Source organism: Pseudophryne corroboree, chromosome 5 (genome assembly GCF_028390025.1).
Source record: "Pseudophryne corroboree isolate aPseCor3 chromosome 5, aPseCor3.hap2, whole genome shotgun sequence".
Classification (NCBI taxonomy): Eukaryota; Metazoa; Chordata; class Amphibia; order Anura; family Myobatrachidae; genus Pseudophryne; species Pseudophryne corroboree.
The window spans coordinates 806176734-806195999 of record NC_086448.1 but is presented as its reverse complement, the minus strand read 5'-3'; the positions used below and the strand labels follow the sequence as shown (position 1 = coordinate 806195999).

Sequence of the window (19266 nt, the reverse complement as noted above, 5' to 3'; positions counted from 1 at the left end):
TAGAGAGACAGTATGCATTTAGCTGTATGATTTTGTCCTAAAACCCTGGCAACCGATTTAATTGGCTGCTTCCCTGTTACCTGCATGTGAGGTGTTCTCGTGCTGCACTGAGTCTGGAAGCACCTGCGTGCTAGGTGCTATGTGTATGGTCACCGACAGATCATCACTCACACACACACACACACACACACACACAGACACGCAGTGTTCTGCACACTCACAGAAGAAGGCAGCAAGGGCCGAGGAAACTTATACTATGCTGGATATTATCTGTCTTGCAACGTTTGTCTGATTACGGTTTGCATTGTGGCAGCTGCCAATCTCACCGACTTCGCTATCGACATGCAGGGGCTGGAGAAAGCTTACCTGGTAAGCGACAAAGCCACCCGAATGTACTCACTAACCAGCGACAGGTAATGTGGATTTACATTTCTTCAGTTACACATGATTACAAGAACCTAACGCAGAAAACTGGCTTCTAATTATATTAATTTCTGAATGCCATAGTTCATATATATATATATATATATATATATATATATACATACTGTATATGTGTGTGTATATATACATGTTATGTACATATATATATATATATATATATATATATTATTTATTAACAGTTTCTTATATAGCGCAGCATATTCCATTGCGCTTTATAATTAGAACAACAGTAATAGAACAAAACTGGGTAAAAACAGACAGAGATAGAGGTAGGAAGCTTACTATCTATCTATCTATCTATCTATCTATCTATCTATCTATCTATCTATCTATCTATACTGTAAGTATGTTTGCACACGTATATTTATAGATTTTATAGAATACACACATTAATCATTATTATTGATAATATTATATATATATATATATATATATATATATATATATATATATATGTAATTAAATGGAAGAAAAGGAACGCTCCATAGCAATCCTTGCTGTAATAAACTACAATTTTTTAAAATGATACGCACTATGGAGCGCTCCTTTTCTTCCATTTAATTACAGAATTCACAAAGATTCTTGGTGCCTAAGGGGATATATTGGAATCCATTTGAAAGCGTGCACAATCTCCTTTTTTTATAGCTGAAACTGGGACTTGTAGTTCCACATTAAAACACCTGCAAAGAGGACTGGTATTTGCGCATAAACTATTTTCTGTTGTACATACATATATATATATATATATATATATATATGTGGTAAAAGGGATGAGGTATTGGCAAGCGACCAAGGTGTCAATTATTATTGTGAAGACAGGTAGTTATAAAAACATAAAATTTATTTCAGAAAACATAGCACTATAAAAAGGAGTATTAGTATAAGATAATGACAATAAAAAATGCAGCCTATGCCAATTGATATATGAAAAAATGAAGGAAAAACATAAAAATATACAAAAAACCAATATGCCAAATTTCATAAAAGAGAGCATAAAAACATAAGAGATAAGGCATAAAATGTGCAGGATAAAAAGTTAAAAAAATATATGTAATAGCTTAGCTTCAGTAAGTTGAGGTAGAATCAGAGTGCCACTACAACATTACATTACAACAAGTCTCTTGGTTTTCAGTAAAGGCAAACACTCACCCAATCATCACTGTATTTAGAGTCACTGAAGCGCACTTCCGATTGTATTCTAGTTTGCTTCTAGGCTCTTGCAAAGCCTTAGTTGGTGCAGCTAGTGACTACTTAATACAAGTGAAATAATTAATTTCAGAATTTTGCGCCTGGGATTCTGGTGTCGAGTACATCCACTTGTTTTTTTGTGTATAGACCAGTACCCATGGCTGCCATCAGAAATTGCCCACACCCAAAATAAGATTCTGCCACACCACTCCACACCTATGTGATGTCATATATTGTGATATTACATATAGGTGGAGTGTTGTGTACCTACAGGAACGGTTCACAGCGAGCTGATGCACAGCTGAAGACTTGTTTTAAGGAGTCTTCACTTTGCAGCTCTACAGGTATTGATAGTAGGAGCCAGGGGTGGGCCCCACTCTTTGTAAGGGCCTGGGACACCAGACCCCATAGTTCCCCCTGATGGCTGCCCTGGCAGTACCACATGTGGCATGATGCGTGTTTCAACCCCTTGGGTGGCTTGTTCATAATGTGCCCATTGAGAGGTCAATCAGCCTCTATTTAAAAAGCATGCATCTGGTTGATCTGGGTTTGCTAGCACATAATAGGCTCTACAGGGTAAACCAATAGTTTGTGTTCATCTCCCAACTTTTGAGAACTGCACATAAACAGATTTCAAAACATAGCATTTGGATCTACAGTTTATTATTATTATTATTATTATTATTTATTAACAATAAAAAGTTCAAAAGTTTTAATTTATTGTCATCAGCCAAAACAAATTGACAAACAAAATTACAAAAGTACATAGCACCCAATAGCAGACATATCATAATATGCATAAAAACTCAGAATAATACACTCACTCATTTAGCAACCGTACTGCAGATGGAAAAAAGCTATTTCTAAAGCGACTTGTGCGTGCTAGCAAGGTTTGGAACCTCTTAAACAATTACTTATATAGTGCAGCAAATTCCGTTACGTTTTACAATTGGAAACAGCAGTGATAAAACAAAACTGGGTAACAACAGACATAGAGGTAGGAAGGCCCTGCTCACAAGCTTACACTCTATAGGAAATAGGCATTGATACACAAGGATAGGTGTTATCTATTGCACAATGGTCCACCAGATTACAAAGGTTCTTGGTGGGCTGTATGATACAGTCACACAGCGATGTTGGCCTGGGGTCCGGAGGATGGGAAAGTGAAGAGAGAGAAAATATGTAAGGTTATGTGTGGACTGTGCAGAGGGGATGTAGTTAGATAGGAATGTTTATGAAGGTCATGTGGAAGGTTCTGGAATTTGATAAGCTTGTCTGAAGAGGTGAGTTTTCAGGGACTGCTTGAAGGTTTGGAGACATGAGAAGAGTCTTATTGTGCGTGGGAGACAGTGGGAGTCTTTTCTCTCTAGACGTCTTCTGCACCATTAGTATATGCCTCCAAAGCCGCAGCTGCTGTGCAAACTGAGACCATCTCTGAATCAGCCCCCATGTGTATTACCTAGATGCCCATGCAAAAGGAAAATCAGGTGAATGATTGTCTCAGGTGGCCAACCCTGAGCCAATATGGTAACCAGCTCAAGGCAGGGTTGGAAATGGAAGACAGGTAAGTGTAGGTCCGTAGCCTTTGCTGTCAGTTGTGGGGCTTATAAGAGGGGAAGAAATGTCAGAGTTACATTCAAAGGGGACTGCGTGGAGGGTCGGTACGAGACAGCCCATGTACGTAGCTGGGAGGTTCATGTGCAATGGCCGCTCCAAGTGCAGCTAGTGTGACTGATGGTCTCAGGTAGCCAATCCTGAGTCAGTGTCCTCAGTTGCTAGGGTCTCCAGCCTAAGCGGCTGGATGCTATGATAACCAGACGAGTGCCAGAGCTGGTAAAGGTAGATAGTAGAGATGTGCAGCGGGCACTTTTCATGTATTGTGTTTTGGTTCTGGTTCCATGCTCGTGTTTTGGATCTGGATTGGTTTTGCCAAAACCACCCTTTCGTGTTTTGGTTTTGGTTTTGGATCTGGATGATTTTTGAAAAACCCCCATAAAAACAGCTAAAATCACAGAATTTGGGGGTAATTTTGATCGTACGGTATTATTAACCTCAATAACATTCATTTCAACTCATTTCCAGTCTATTCTGAACGCCTCACTCCTCACAATATTGTTTTTAGGCCAAAAGGTTGCACCGAGGTAGCTGTGTGACTAAACTAAGCGACACAAGTGTGTGGCACAAACACCTGGCCCATCTAGGAGTGGCACTGCAGTGTCAGACAGGATGGCACCACTGCAATGGACTGGACTTATACAGCAGCACTGGACATATGGCAGCAGAGGACACAACCGTGACTGGACTGATGCAGCACAATACACCGCCACTGAACTGATGCAGCACAACACAGCACCACTGGACTGATGCAGCACAATACACCGCCACTGAACTGATGCAGCACAACACAGCACCACTGGACTGGACTTATACAGCAGCACTGGACATATGGCAGCAGAGGACACAACCACTGTGACTGGACTGATGCAGTACAAGACACCACCACTGAACTGATGCAGGACATTGAGGACGGAGACATGTCCTCTCGCTACACTCTCCAATGCCGGAGTGAAAATGGCGGCGACACGCGGCTCCTTATATGGAATCGAAACCACGCGAGAATCAGACAGCGGGATGATGACGTTTTGCCTCGTTCTGGTTTCCCAGTCAGTCTGGAAAACCCAAGCCTGACTCGGATCCAGACTCGGGTAGTGAAGTCCGATAGGGTTCGGTTCTCAGGGAACCGAACCTGCTCATCTCTAGTGGATAGATATAAGGAAATATAAAATTCTATTTTACCACTGGTCTGTGAGAAGGACTAGTGAATGATGGATATAAACATTATTAAAATGTTGAGATTAATGTTGGCACCAAGTAGTGGGGGAGAAAAGTGAAATTACAGTACAAATGTAATGAGGCATACATCATATAATTTGCAGTATTGTTCACACTTACGGCAACTTACAGTGCGGTATACATAGATCAATGGTAGGGGATACGGTCAAGATCCCACCGGAATCCCGACTGGGCAGAGCCGGATTAAGGGGGGGGGGGGGTCCCGGGGATACGTACCCCGGGCCCCCCTTTCCAAAAGGGCCCCCTGTCACACCACAGATCGGATCTCTCTTCCGATCCGATCTGTGGTGCTGCGCTCTCGTCCGCACTGCAGCCGTACAGACAGGACAGCTGAGCGACGGCTCAGGTGTGCAATAATGTATGACTGAAGTTGTCTGCCCCAATGGCTGAGCGGCAGGCTGCTTCACTCATACATGATTGGAGAGCTGAGCCGTCGCTCAGCTGTCTGTGCGGTTGCCGGGGACAGGAGCGCAGTGTGATCGTGCGGTGGCTGGTATGTGACACACACACGACACCCCCCCCCCCCTTCCCTTCTCTTGATGAATAGGGGCCCCTCTGTCTTAAGTGCCCCGGGCCCCCCATGCTCTTAATCCGGCTCTGCGACTGGGTCACTTGCCCGGGAACAGAGTGCCGACCGCTGGAATCCTAATCGAAGATGCACCAGGACACTGCAGAGGTTAGCCACGGGGGCGGGGTGTTAGGTTTAGGCTGCGATGGGAGGGTTAAGGTTAGGCTACGGCACATGGGGGGGTTAGGGTTTAGGCACCCCACCCAGAGGGTGCAGGGTGGGGGAGGTTAGGTTCAGGCTGCGGGCAGGGAGGGTTATGGGAACATTTGGGGAAGGTAAGTATACCGCTAATAGCCGTGAGCCCCTATAGGAATAAGCTGAAACAGCCTACGATGTGCTGCATACTCTCCAACATGACTCTGCTCTGCTCCTGACAGTTGCTGTTGCAGAAAAGGGGAGCCACACCTACTGCCGGGTTCAGTATGAATTCCCGGCAGATGGGAAGCCAGCGGTCAGAATTCTGACACAGGTATACCGATATTCAGAGCTGGCCCTAACCAATATGATGCCCTAGGCAAGAATTTGGCTGGTGCCCCCTAGCACCACCGCTGGTTCTGCCTCTGACCTTGCACCTCTTTCCCAGAACCATCACTCCTCACCCATAGCAGTCCTTATTTTGGTGTTTGTACCCCCTATATTTTAAATAGGAACAGTTCGCACATTTGGCGCACAGCCCAAAAAGGGGGGTGTTTTTTGCTGGCAAGGGGCATGGTCACACAATAGTAACCCCAATTCCAATTACGCCACACAGTACTGCAACTTTATTCACATTTGATCATGCAATAGTGTCCATAATTCAATTACATCCCACAGTAGTATTACTTTACCTTATAAACATTACTCCTCACAGTAGAGCCCCTTATTCACATTACATCACACTGAATTGCTCCTTATTCACATTACACCACACCCGATTGCTCTTTATTCATATTAGACGACCCTTTCTATACGCAACGCCACATAGTAGAGCACCTTATACACATAATGCCACACATTAGTAATGCATTTATATACATAATTCCACACAGTAATGCCCCTTACACATTATTAATGTCCTTATAAACATAATGCATCTTACACATTATGACAACCTTTATGAATGCCCTTTTACACATAATGTCCCTTACATATATGCCGCATATTATTAATGCCCTTATACACATGATGACACACATAGTGCCCCCTACACATTTGCTGCACATTATTAGTGCCCGTATACACATAATGACACACATACAGTAGTACCCTGTTACACATATGCCGCGCATTATTAATGCCCTTATACACATAATGACACACATAGTGCCCCTTACACATATGTTGCACATTATTAATGCATTTTTACATGGCACACATAATGCTCCTTACACATATTCCGAACACTACTGCACAACCAACCCACTCACACTGCCACTAACACTGTGCTTGGATACAGATGTGTCTTCATAAATCTTGCCTCAATGCTAACGTTGGGCACCTTTTTTATGAAAATGCATCTTATTTGCATTGCTATGTGGCTAAGATGCACAAGCAGATTCTGCTGATTAAAATGCAGCATGCCTATATTCTGTGTGCGACTATGGCTGTATCTGCATACGAAATGCTACCCACAGAATATAGGCATGTCACATATCATTTTAATCAGCAGAAGCTGCTGATGCCCCTAGGCATATCAAATGCCCTAGGCAATTGCCTAGTTTGCCTATACCTATGGCTGGCTCTGCCGATATTTGAAATCCCGACAGGGGAGGTAAGTACACAGCATTGTAAACACGTAGAGAGAATGGATGTTAATCGATGGTGAAGAACACTGGAGACCGCTGATAGCATACAGCACTGGAAAAGCTTGGAGATAAGCTATGTTCACAGTATGAAGCCTGAGGAAAGCAAACAGAGGCTTGCATTCACTGGAGAACAGAAGTTGTTCAAGCAACTTCCTGTTCCTGGAGACCTGCTTTATACCCTTAGGTAGACTGCCATTGGAGGAAGGAGTCAGCTGAGGATTACCAGCACTCCTATTGGTAAAGAATATGGTCAGCTGACCAGGTAACATGACTGCACCCAGGTCCAGTTTTGGATGGAACTCTGGATTAGGCCCAAACACTAGGAAACAGACATTGTGGAGGACAACAATGAGATAGCGACGGCTGCTGAGAATATCATGTGGACATAAAGAACAAAAAAACTAGATACTGGACACAGGATCCTGCTGATTGCTCACACAGGGGAATTCCTACACACGTGGCTTAGGGGGTCATTCCGAGTTGATCGCTAGCTGCCGATTGTCGCTGCGTAGCGATCATTTAAAAAATTGGCAAAATTACGCATGCGTATGGGGTGCAATGCGCAAGTGCGGCATACGGGTACAAAGAGCATCGTTGTTTTGCACTGCTTCTAGCGATGATTCCATTTGCACAGCCGATCGCAAGGAGATTGACAGGCAGAGGGAGTTTGTGGGTGTCAACTGGCCGTTTTCTGGGAGTGTTTGGAAAAACACAGGCGTGTCCATGCGTTTGCAGGGCAGGTATCTAACGTCAATTTTGGGACCTTCGTCGCTGCAATAATCGCACAGAATAAGTAACTACAGGGCTGGTCTTGTTTTGCACAAAATGTTTTTGTTCCGCTCGGCTGCACAGGCGTTCGCACTCTTGCAAAGCAAAAATACACTCCCACGTGGGTGGCGACTATGCGTTTGCACGGCTGCTAAAAGTAGCTAGCGAGCGAACAACTCGGAATGACCCCCTTAATCAGGAGAGATTACACAGACAGCAGTTGTAGCACAAATACATGCTGCAGCTTGGAAGCTGAAGTCTGCATGGAGCTTTGCAAGACTGAGAAATCCTGTAACCACTGCAGAACAAGGGGTAAGACAGAAAAAACACTTAGCACATGTATGAAATAGTTCAGGATCCTGACACACCATATGGAAGGAAAGCTGTTGTGTAGACTCAGATGGAAACACTGATAAACTCATTCATGCCGTGTGGTGCCCCTGACCCAATTGTCTGCTCACTTTCTCCTCTGAGCAGTTCTTTTGGCTTGGGGGGAGGAAATTGTGATTTTAGGACAGATAAACCCCCTCACATACTGAGCCATGCTAATTTCACTCCTTGTTATTTACACTATCTGAGCTGTTTATCCAAAGAACTCTTAGATCTACAGTAAAATGCAGATTATGAACCTTGTGACTCTTAAGGCCCGTATTCACTGGCAGATCTAGGGAGAGATGTGTGCTGAGCGAATTGCTCGGCACACATCTCTCCCCCCGCTCAGCACAGCGCAATGTGTGCTGAGCGTGCGGGGGAGACAGGGGGGGGTGGAGGGAGGTGGGGGCGGTCATTCAGAGCCGGCCCTAACCAATCTTGCCCTAGGCAAGATTTTGGCTGGTGCCCCCTAGCACCGCCGCTAGTTCTGCAAGAGATGCCTGGCATGAGTCAGCTGGCACCTCTGCTAACGTCGGGCGCCTTTTGTTTATGAAAATGCATCTTATTTGCATTGCTATGTGCAGAGCCGGCCTTAGGCATAGGCAAACTAGGCAGTTGCCTAGGGCATTTGGTATGCTTAGGGGCACCAGCAGCTTCTGCTGATTAAAATGATATGCGGCATGCCTATATTCTGTGTGTGACTGCGGCTGTATCTGCATACAAAATGCTACGTTGCAGTGTAGTCCTGGAAACCACTGTAATATAGCATTTCATATGCAGATACAGCCGCAGTCACACACAGAATATAGGCATGCTGCATATCATTTTAATCAGCAGAAGCTGCTGGTGCCCCTAAGCATTCCAAATGCCCTAGGCATCTGCCTAGTTTGCCTATGCCTAAGGCCGGCTCTGCGCTCATTTCACTCAGTGATAGCGACGCACAGGCCGCGCATCGCTATCGCTGTAGGGGCTACACACGGAGTGATCATGCTTAAAATCTAAGCAATCTAGTCATATTGCTTAGATTATCGCTCCGTGAGTACCCCCCTTTACATAGGCATGCTATTCTGTAATGTGCCCAGGTGATAAACAGTAGACACCAGCAGAAAGAAGTATTTGAAGGCAGATAGACATAAACAGGAGCTTGGGTTTATTGCAGTGCAGAGATTGTACAGCCGCAATCACAGTAACACCAGTAGGCAGTGGAGACTGAGAGGACCAGTCAATCATGTATGTACGCCCTGAGCTATGTACTACACATCCCTATAGTACTGTGGCGCTCAATTGCATATAGACAGGATTCTTTTTACTTGCTATATTGTTCACAGCAACAGATCCATTCTCCACAAGCTCACAGATGAAGTGGTGTCTAGTATCCATGTTCTTGGATCATCCATGGTAGGGAGGCCAATTCTGGGCCATTTTTTCAATCCCGGGTATCGGGATGGTAAAATTGGCAATTTTGGGACTACCGGGAGATACCTGGGACTGGCTTTTCCCTATGTGGCTGCCCCCTTGCCCCGCCGCGCCCGCCCTGCGGGAAACATCATCTTCTCTCCCCCAGCAGCGGATGACGGCGCAGTATGACCTCTCACTGCACGTCACGCTGCGCTGGGAAGACGGGAGGAGGAAGCTGGGCAGCGCCTGAGCGTCCTGAGAATGCTCAACGCTGATCCCTCAATCCCCGGGATTGGAGCTTCCAATCCTGGGATTGAATCTTGCCCGTTTTTGGGCCTAAATCCCGGGATCTCGCCGATCCTGATCCCATGATTGGCCACCCTAGTCCATTGTATTTGGTGTTATAGGATTGCACCTCTGTGGTCACATTCCATGCTGATAGATGGGGTTATCCTTGTTTAAAAGATTTAGAACACATAAAGTCTATGAGGCGTAGAGCTTTCTTGACTGAGGAGTCTATTTACTAAGCCTTGGACTGAGATAAAGTGGACAGAGATAAAGTCCCAGCCAGTCAGCTCCTAGCTGCCATGTTACAGGCTGTGTTTGAAAAATGACAGGAGCTGATTGGCTGGTACTTTATCTCTGTCCACTTTATCTCAGTCCAAGGCTTAGTACATAGAACCCTGATTCGGTTAGTGCCATGTATTCCACCTCAGTGGTGGATAAGGCTACAGTGGGTTGTTTCCTGCTTGACCAGCTTACTGCTGTGCCTGCTAGTAGAAACATATTCCATCCTCTGTAGGAGACATGATCCTCCTCATCTTTTCCACAATCGGCAACACGGAATGATTTGAGTGTAGAATCTCCAGATTTGGTGAATTCCAACCTCAGGAAAGTTGATCCTTTCATGTATTTTTGGATTCTTTTAACTGCTTTCCCTAGATCTTGTGAGATTCTCGGGCCTAGTGAGCAGGTCCTAGATCTATACAACAAGAGGAGGAAACAGCCCCTGTTCTGAGGCTGAGAAACGCGTTAAGTATCCTGCCATTCTTTTCTGCTGAATAATTGATGCTGGTGGCTCCATTTTTGCCCCATCGATTGATCCACATACGGGAACCACAGTCGGAGCAAGGCAACCTTAAGCTCCGTGCAGATCCTTCACACCGAGTACAAGCTACGGGCAGCCGGCGCCCGCATCGGTGAATGAAACCTCGGCGGGTCCGGAACTAATAGAGACAGGGGTAAGCATATTATATGAACTGAACGCTGCTATAGAACGGGCTATGCTCCGATTCTAATTGAGACATCAAACAAATGTTTAATTATGCACCCCAGAAAAGTCTCTTAATTATTGGACCATTATAGTTCAGTGCTTGAACGGAGGTAAAAGAAATATATCATCTGATTTCATTTGTATTCTGCAGTGGACCCTTTTACAAATTATTCAAGTGGATCATATAATGATACAAAGGATCAATAGTGAACTTCTGCATTAGTGGTTCCACCTGAGGAGTGTGCACACTCTGGAGATTTCTCCATTCACTTAAGTACATCCAAGGACCTTTCAAGGAACTGTAACATCTTCTAAGTATAATGAAAGGAGCCTCCTAATAATAAAAAGCTACCATTTTAGCTATATTGCAGCTTTGATAACATTTCAGCAGAAAGGGTTTCATTTGTTTTAATATATTGTGTGTTATAACGGTAATAAATATATTTTTAACATTCTTCACTATTGGTGACAGCGCTCCTTATTTTGTTTCTATACTAGGTCCTAGATCTTTCAACTTTTATTCCAACAGCTGCTTGACACTTGTAAGATGCTGGTCCTGCCCTGCTAGTAACAGGTCATCCACATGTACAATGATGATGAAGAGTTTCTCTGCTATGTATTTGTGGTAGAGACAATGATAAGTCTTTGAACGTACAAAGGGGGTGATTCAGACCTGATTCCTGCTGTGCGTTTTCGCACAGCGGGCGATCAGCATTTAACTGCCCATGCATATGCACGCAATGTGCACACGTGTTGGTAAACAACAACAGGCATCGCGACTGGCTGGTGCGAAAATTCGAATCGCACAGCCATTGGCATGCTGATTGACAGGAAGAGGGCGTTTGTGGGTGGTAACTGACCGTTTTCAGGGAGTGTCAGGGTAAACGCAGGCGTGCCCAAGCGTTTTCAGAGAGGGTGTGTGACATCAGCTCCGGCCCCAATCAGCCTGTTCTGATCGCACTGTGGGAGTAAGTCCTGGGGTGCGCTCACACTGCACACAGAGGGAAAATCATTCAATGGTGAGTGAGGTGTGAATGGATTTGCAGCTGTCCACTGACTGAGGGGGTTTCTCAGCAGCTCGGCAATCGCACACTTGCATGGTGAATATACACTCCCCTTGGGCGGCGAATATCAGATTGCAGGACAAACAATTTTAGCAGCCTAGCGATCAGGTCAGAATCACCCTCAAAGTCCATTTCTTGTAGTATCTAGGGCCTTATTCAGGATTGTTAGCAAACAAAAAAATTTAACATGTGCAGAGAGAGTTAGGTTTGGGTGGGGTGTGTTCAAACAGAAATCTAAATTCCAGTGTAGAACTAAAGCAGCCAGTATTTACCCTGTACAGAAGCAATATAACCCACCCAAATCTAACTCTCTCTGCACATGTTACATCTACACCACCTGCAGTGTAACATGGTTTTGTCCAATTGTTAACTTTTTTGGTTTGCTAACAAACCTCAATAACACCCCCCCCCCTAGTTTGATGTACCAACAACCACCACTTTCTTTAAGACGCATACAGATGGGTCCAGATTTATCTTGACCTTTAATAGGATTAACTGAAACTGGCCAGTCGGACTTAATCCCCTGCTGTAATTACTTAATCCCCTGATGTATTGTTCTCTGTATTGTATTGCAGCTAAGAACAATAGATGAAGGATTTATGCTAATAAATCATGTTGTGCCTAGGCGCAGAAAACTAGTTAAGATAACCGTGGACCCATCTGTATTGGAACATATTTTCACTGTAGTGCTCTGGAGGTTCCATGTATAGCTCTTCTGTTAGTTCTCTAATCAAGAAAAGAGTCAAAGACTAACTCCAGTGGTATTACTGCCATATAAGTCCAGTGATACTGCCCTATAAGTCCAGTGGTACTGCCGTATAAGTCCAGTGATACTACCGTATAAGTCCAGTGGTGTTACTGCCGTATAAGTCCAGTGGTATTACTGCCATATAAGTCCAGTGATACTGCCCTATAAGTCCAGTGGTACTGCCGTATAAGTCCAGTGATACTGCCGTATAAGTCCAGTGATACTGCCGTATAAGTCCAGTGATACTGCCGTATAAATCCAGTGGTACTGCCGTATAAGTCCAGTGGTACTGCCGTATAAGTCCAGTGGTACTGCCGTATAAGTCCAGTGGTACTGCCGTATAAGTCCAGAGATACTGCCGTATAAGTCCAGTGATACTGCCCTATAAGTCCAGTGGTACTGCCGTATAAGTCCAGTAATACTGCCGTATAAGTCCAGTGGTACTGCCGTATAAGTCCAGTGGTACTGCCGTATAAGTCCAGTGGTACTGCCGTATAAGTCCAGTGATACTGCCGTATAAGTCCAGTGGTATTACTGTCATATAAGTCCAATGATACTGTCGTATAAGTCCAGTGGTACTGCCGTATAAGTCCAGTGATACTGCCATATAAGTCCAGTGGTACTGCAGTATAAGTCCAGTGGTACTGCTGTATAAGTCCAGTGGTACTGTCGTATAAGTCCAGTGGTACTGCCGTATAAGTCCAGTAATACTGCCGTATAAGTCCAGTGGTACTGCCGTATAAGTCCAGTGGTACTGCCGTATAAGTCCAGTGGTACTGCCGTATAAGTCCAGTGGTACTACCGTATAAGTCCAGTGATACTGCCGTATAAGTCCAGTGGTATTACTGTCATATAAGTCCAATGATACTGTCGTATAAGTCCAGTGGTACTGCCGTATAAGTCCAGTGATACTGCCATATAAGTCCAGTGGTACTGCAGTATAAGTCCAGTGGTACTGCCATATAAGTCCAGTGGTACTGCAGTATAAGTCCAGTGGTACTGCTGTATAAGTCCAGTGGTACTGTCGTATAAATCCAGTGGTACTGCCGTATAAGTCCAGTGGTACTGCCGTATAAGTCCAGTGATATTGCCGTATAAGTCCAGTGGTACTGCTCTATAAGTCCAGTGATACTGCCGTATACGTCCAGTGGTACTGCTGTGTAAGTCCAGTGATACTGCCGTATGAGTCCAGTGATACTGCCGTATAAGTCCAGTGGTATTACTGCCGTATAACTCCAGTGATACTGCCGTATAAGTCCAGTGGTACTGCCGTATAAGTCTAGTGATACTGCCGTATAAGTCCAGTGGTACTGCCGTATAAGTCCAGTGGTACTGTCCAGTGGTGCAGCCGTATAAGTGCAGTGGTGCTGTCCTGTGCTGTATATTATTTACTCAAAATAAAGGGGTTATTAATATTTAATCCAAATAATTTTTACAGGGTTTGCCCTGTGTGGTTTAGGGGTACGCTTTTCTGTGCTGCATATTGTTATATAACTCCGTTCAAATAAAAGGGTTATTATTAGCCAAATTATTTTTGCAGGCTTTGCCGTGTGTGAGTGGTTTGGGGGTTTTCTATTTTTAAAACATTTGCAAAAATCTAAAAAAACTTTTCTTGTTGTCATTATGGAGTATTGTGTGTAGAATTTCGAGGGAAAATTAACTTATTCCATTTTGGAATAAGGCTGTAACATAACAAAATATTGAAAAAGTGAAGCGCTGTGAATACTTTCTGGATGCACTGTACATATGGCCTGAGCACTGTCTCAATAACGGGCAATATACAAACACATCTATGTGCATCCCATATCATTCAAGCACCACAACCATATAGTAGGTGAGCACAGGCAGACATGGCAATGACCAAATATCTGGTGATAGTATCTTAGTATCTGCCTTCATCTTTTTGCAAAAGATTCATTTTCTCTTGACTATTTTGCAGTGACTTCTTTGGCATTGCTTATTTTTGGGTTGCCGTTGGCAGGCCTATGGGGGTTATTCCGAGTTGTTCGCTCGCTAGCTGCTTTTAGCAGCCATGAAAACGCTAAGCCGCCGCCTTTTGGGAGTGTATGTTAGCTTAGCAGACGTGCGAACGAAAGGATCGCAGAGCGGCTCCAAAATATTTTTGAGCAGCTTCAGAGTAGCTCCAGACCTACTCCTAGCTTGCAATCACTTCAGACTATTTAGTTCCTGTTTTGACATCACGAACACGCCCGGCGTTCAGCCAGCCACGCCTGCGTTTTCCCAGGCATGCCTGCTTTTGTATCTGACACGCCTGCGTTTTTTTAGCACACTCCCTGAAAACGGGCAGTTACCTCCCAGAAACGCCCCTTTCCTGTCAATCACTCTGTGGCCAGCAGTACGACTGAAAAGCGTCGCTAGACCTTGTGTGAAACTACTTCGGCTGTTGTGAAAGTACGTCGCGCATGCGCAGAAGTGTCGCTTTTATGCCTAATCGCTGCACTGCGAACGAAAACAGCTAGCGAACAACTCGGAATGACCCCCTATGTCCACACCCATTACAGTACAGTTCCCCTGAGGGCGGGGTGTGCTTCATTTGGATCTTTCCATGCAGGGTATAGCATACTCCTACACACGTGTCAGTTCTCCCATACATGCATTTGGCCCCTGTATGGCTCATCTCCCACTGTGTAACCTTGTAGTGCGCCCAACATGGCTGCCTTATCTGGTGCGCTTGTGGATGGGATGAAAAATGCGTGGACCTGATGTTTTTATTGGAACCCTACTCTGAACTTAAGGACTCTGCAATCTCCCCATTTTGTGTTCTCTTCTAGGGGTGGACTATTCCACCCTGGGTAATCCTACGCAGTGCGCCTAAGATGGCTGCCGCACCTGGTGCCTTGTGATGGTGGAATACACAACCCCTGGAGGTTATTACTCAAAATGCCTACACCAATCATGCATTATTCTTTCTGTGTCTTTGTCTGTGTGGTTTATCTTTTGATGTAATACTTAAATCTTCTGTATTATGTGCATTGTGTGAGTTCTAGTTGGCGCCGCGGATGGCTGCCTCGGTGCTGCTCTGCCAAGCAGCCTTAGTTTTTAGTCTTAAATGTATAATATGTCTACTGTACAGTTGCATATGTGCAGTATGAACTCATATGTGTAATGTTTGTAATGTATGCTACGTTTTTTCCTCCATGTTGCTGCTTGGCGATGCATTGTACCACAAAGAATTCCTAGTGTACGTGAGTACACCTGGCCAATAAAGCTGATTCTGATTCTGATATGCTGCCTCTCAAAAACACAGTCTTGCAAAAATAAATTTTTTATTTAATTATAATAGACTTGAGATTTTTTTAATACCAGCTTTTTTTTAACAACTACAGTCCATGACATTTCCCGACACTCTCCTGTGTGAAATGACACCTGATCAAGAGGAAGGTGCTCTTATATTTAATCCAAAAACACACAAAATCCGCAATTTCTGGGAACATTTACAGTAGTTTTGTCTCCTTTTAGAACCCAATTTGGCAGGAGGAATGTTGTGACTTTGTTTGAGAAAAGAACTTGGCAGGAAGACCTGAGCATGAACTTGATTCTACTTGTAAACCCAAAGTTCGAGTGTTTTTGGATTTCAGAAAAACAGAACCACTCCTCTGTAATAATAACTGTTCAGAAATAAGGAAACCAACCATCACATTTTACAAATTGTTAGGCTTTTTATTGCCTGCGCCTACTAAGAATTAGAGAACTGTTATTGAGAGGAACAATGTAAAGTCCAGCTAGGAGGTAGTGACACTGGCAGCAGTGTTAATTTTGACAATGATTTTAAATTTAGTTTTAGTCTCAGTCACTTACTTAAAATTGTAGTTGGTTTTAAGTCACATTTTAGTCTTTTTCTTTTGCTTCGTTTTAGTCAAGATTAAGTCAGTGGATCTCCTTTTTAATTTTAGTCTAATTTTAGACAATGTTTTAGTATAACTTTTACAGTTTAATTATACTATAACTATAATGGATTTTGCATTTCTCTAAAATTCCCTTGAGAAATTTGCATACTGTACCTTTAACTATGTGTTTAGTAATTTAGGCTCAGCAGGCTAAGAATGTGTTACATACTGAGTCTGACTTACCATAGTGCTCCTATATATAATATACAAACAGTGCTGGATTACCAAATAGGCAGAGTAGGGGTCCCGCACCTTTAGGGGCCCTGTGACAATGGATCAAAATAATATTGATTTCATCTTGAAAGAAAATTACAATCAAGCTTTCTTAAATTGTTTCCAAAAGATAGAAAAAAATGAATCAACTCAAAGAAATGAAAATTTTACATTAAAGACTTTGTAGAGAAAATACTGTATTAATGTAATGTACCCATTTACATTAAAGTACATAAACCATAGACATCAGCTTCACAGTTTCAATATCATAGGTCTGTTGGTTGGTAAAATTAAAAATGTATTAAGCGAACATTTGTGAGGGGGTCCCCCAGATTTTGACTGCCTAGGGCAGGCTTTTTCAACCAGTGTGCCGTGGCACACTAGTGTGCCGCGACCAGTTGCAAGGTGTGCCGCGGAGCCAGAGTAGCTTCCTGCACCTTCAGAGTGAACTGCTGGCCCGGACTCTTCTTAGAGGATCATTCATGCTCTGGCTGTGACATGTGCCTTGAAGACACTGCAGTGTGATATCATAGGTCAAAGCCGCTGGTTCTCACCACCCAGCCAGCCCACCTGCCTACATACACATCTTCCAGTTCCCGCCTGCATCCACAACTTTCCTTGCCCACCCACATCCACACCTGCCCGACCGCCCGCTGCTCAGTATTCGCAGCACTCCACTATGAACAACCCCCGCCACTAAGGGACAGGGAGGAACACAGCTGACCGCTAGGGGCTAATATTTGTTCTCCTGTGGGGAACAATAGGATTTATGTTGGGAGAATAAGGATTTATGGGGGGTACAATGTGAATAATTCATGTGGGGAGCAATAGGATTTATGTGGGGAACAATGTGATTGATTTATGTGGGGAGCAATAGGACTTATGTAGGGAACAACATGATTTATGTGGGGAGCAATGTGATTGTTTTTTCTGGGTAGGCCAATGTATGTGTTGATTTTTTTTTACTGTGAGGGCTAATGTGTGTTTTTTTTTTTTTTTTCTGTGGGGAACTGATGGTGTGTCTTGGCAATTTTAAAATATTGTTCGGCGTGCCGCGAGTAAAAAAAGGTTGAAAATCACTGGCCTAGGGGCTTCCACAGAGTTTAATCCGGCACTGTATATAAATGAATGCCTTAAATTAGTTAGAACACACAAGTGCAATACACAATCCTATTTCTGTCACATCAGATCCTATTTCTCTAACGTCCTAGTGGATGCTGGGGACTCCGTAAGGACCATGGGGAATAGACTTCAAAGAATTTGGATACTGGTGTGCTCTGGCTCCTCCCTCTATGTCCCTCCTCCAGACCTCAGTTTGAATCTGTGCCCGGACGAGCTGGGTGCTACTTAGTGAGCTCTCCTGAGCTTGCTATAAGAAAGTATTTTGTTAGGTTTTTTATTTTCAGGGAGCTCTGCTGGCAACAGACTCCCTGCATCGTGGGACTGAGGGGAGAGAAGCAGCCCTACTCTCTGAAGATAGGTCCTGCTTCTTAGGCTACTGGACACCATTAGCTCCAGAGGGATCGTACACAGGATCTCACCCTCGTCGTCCGATCCCAGAGCCGCGCCGCCGTCCCCCTCGCAGAGCCGGAAGACAGAAGCCGGGTCAAAGAAGCAAGAAGACTTCGAAATCGGCGGCAGAAGACTCCAGTCTTCATATGAGGTAGCGCACAGCACTGCAGCTGTGCGCCATTGCTCCCACACTACACCCACATACTCCGGTCACTGTAAGGGTGCAGGGCGCAGGGGGGGGCGCCCTGGGCAGCAATTAGAGACCTCTTTGGCAAAAGTTTGCATAATATACAGTTGGGCACTGTATATATGTAGGAGCCCCCGCCAAAATTGTACATGAAAGCGGGACAGAAGCCCGCCGTCGAGGGGGCGGGGCTTCTTTCACAGCACTCACCAGCGCCATGTTTTTTCTCCACAGCACCGCTGAGAGGAAGCTCCCCAGTCTCTCCCCTGCAGTTACACGGTAGAAGAGGGTAAAAAGAGAGGGGGGGGCCACATAATTAGGCGCAAAAATCAATATAAACAGCAGCTACTGGGTTAACATTAAGTTACTGTGTTATTCCTGGGTTAATAGCGCTGGGGTGTGTGCTGGCATACTCTCTCTCTGTCTCTCCAAAGGGCCTTATGGGGGAATTGTCTTCAGATGAGCATTCCCTGAGTGTGTGGTGTGTCGGTACATGTGTGTCGACATGTCTGAGGTAAAAGGCTCCCCTAAGGAGGAGATGGAGCAAATATGTGTGTGAGAGGGTGTCTCCGTCGACAACGCCGACACCTGTTTGGATATGTGTAATTAAGTGCTAAGGTGAATTTATTGCACAAAAGATTAGAGAACAGACAGGAAATCTACCCATGTCTGTCCCTATGTCGCAGAGACCTTTAGAGTCTCTCAATGCTCACTATCCAAAATAATAGACACTGATATCGACACGGAGTTTGACTCCAGTGTCGACTACGATAATGCAAAGTTACAGCCAAAATGGCAGAAAAGTATTCAATATATGATTATTATTGTAATAAAAGATGATTTGCATATCACTGATGACTCATCTGTCCCTGACACAAGGGTACACATGTTTAAAGGGGAAGAAAGCTGAGGTAAATTTCCCTCCTCTCATGATGAAAAAGAGCGGGAATCTCCAGACAAGAGACTGCAGTTTCCCACAAAGAATTCTC

At 44.4% G+C, this 19266-nt stretch overlaps 1 protein-coding gene across 1 annotated transcript in view; it reads left to right on the top strand.

Annotated features, from left to right (window-relative positions):
- Positions 1 to 274: 274 nt before the first annotated feature.
- The window catches only part of SLC30A8 (solute carrier family 30 member 8), a 112220-nt gene continuing 93228 nt past the window's right edge, over positions 275 to 19266 (top strand). The window contains exon 1 of the mRNA XM_063925100.1: positions 275 to 413. Coding sequence (XP_063781170.1) covers positions 343 to 413 — 71 coding nt within the window. The 5' untranslated portion in view covers positions 275 to 342. The remainder of the gene's footprint in view (positions 414 to 19266) is intronic.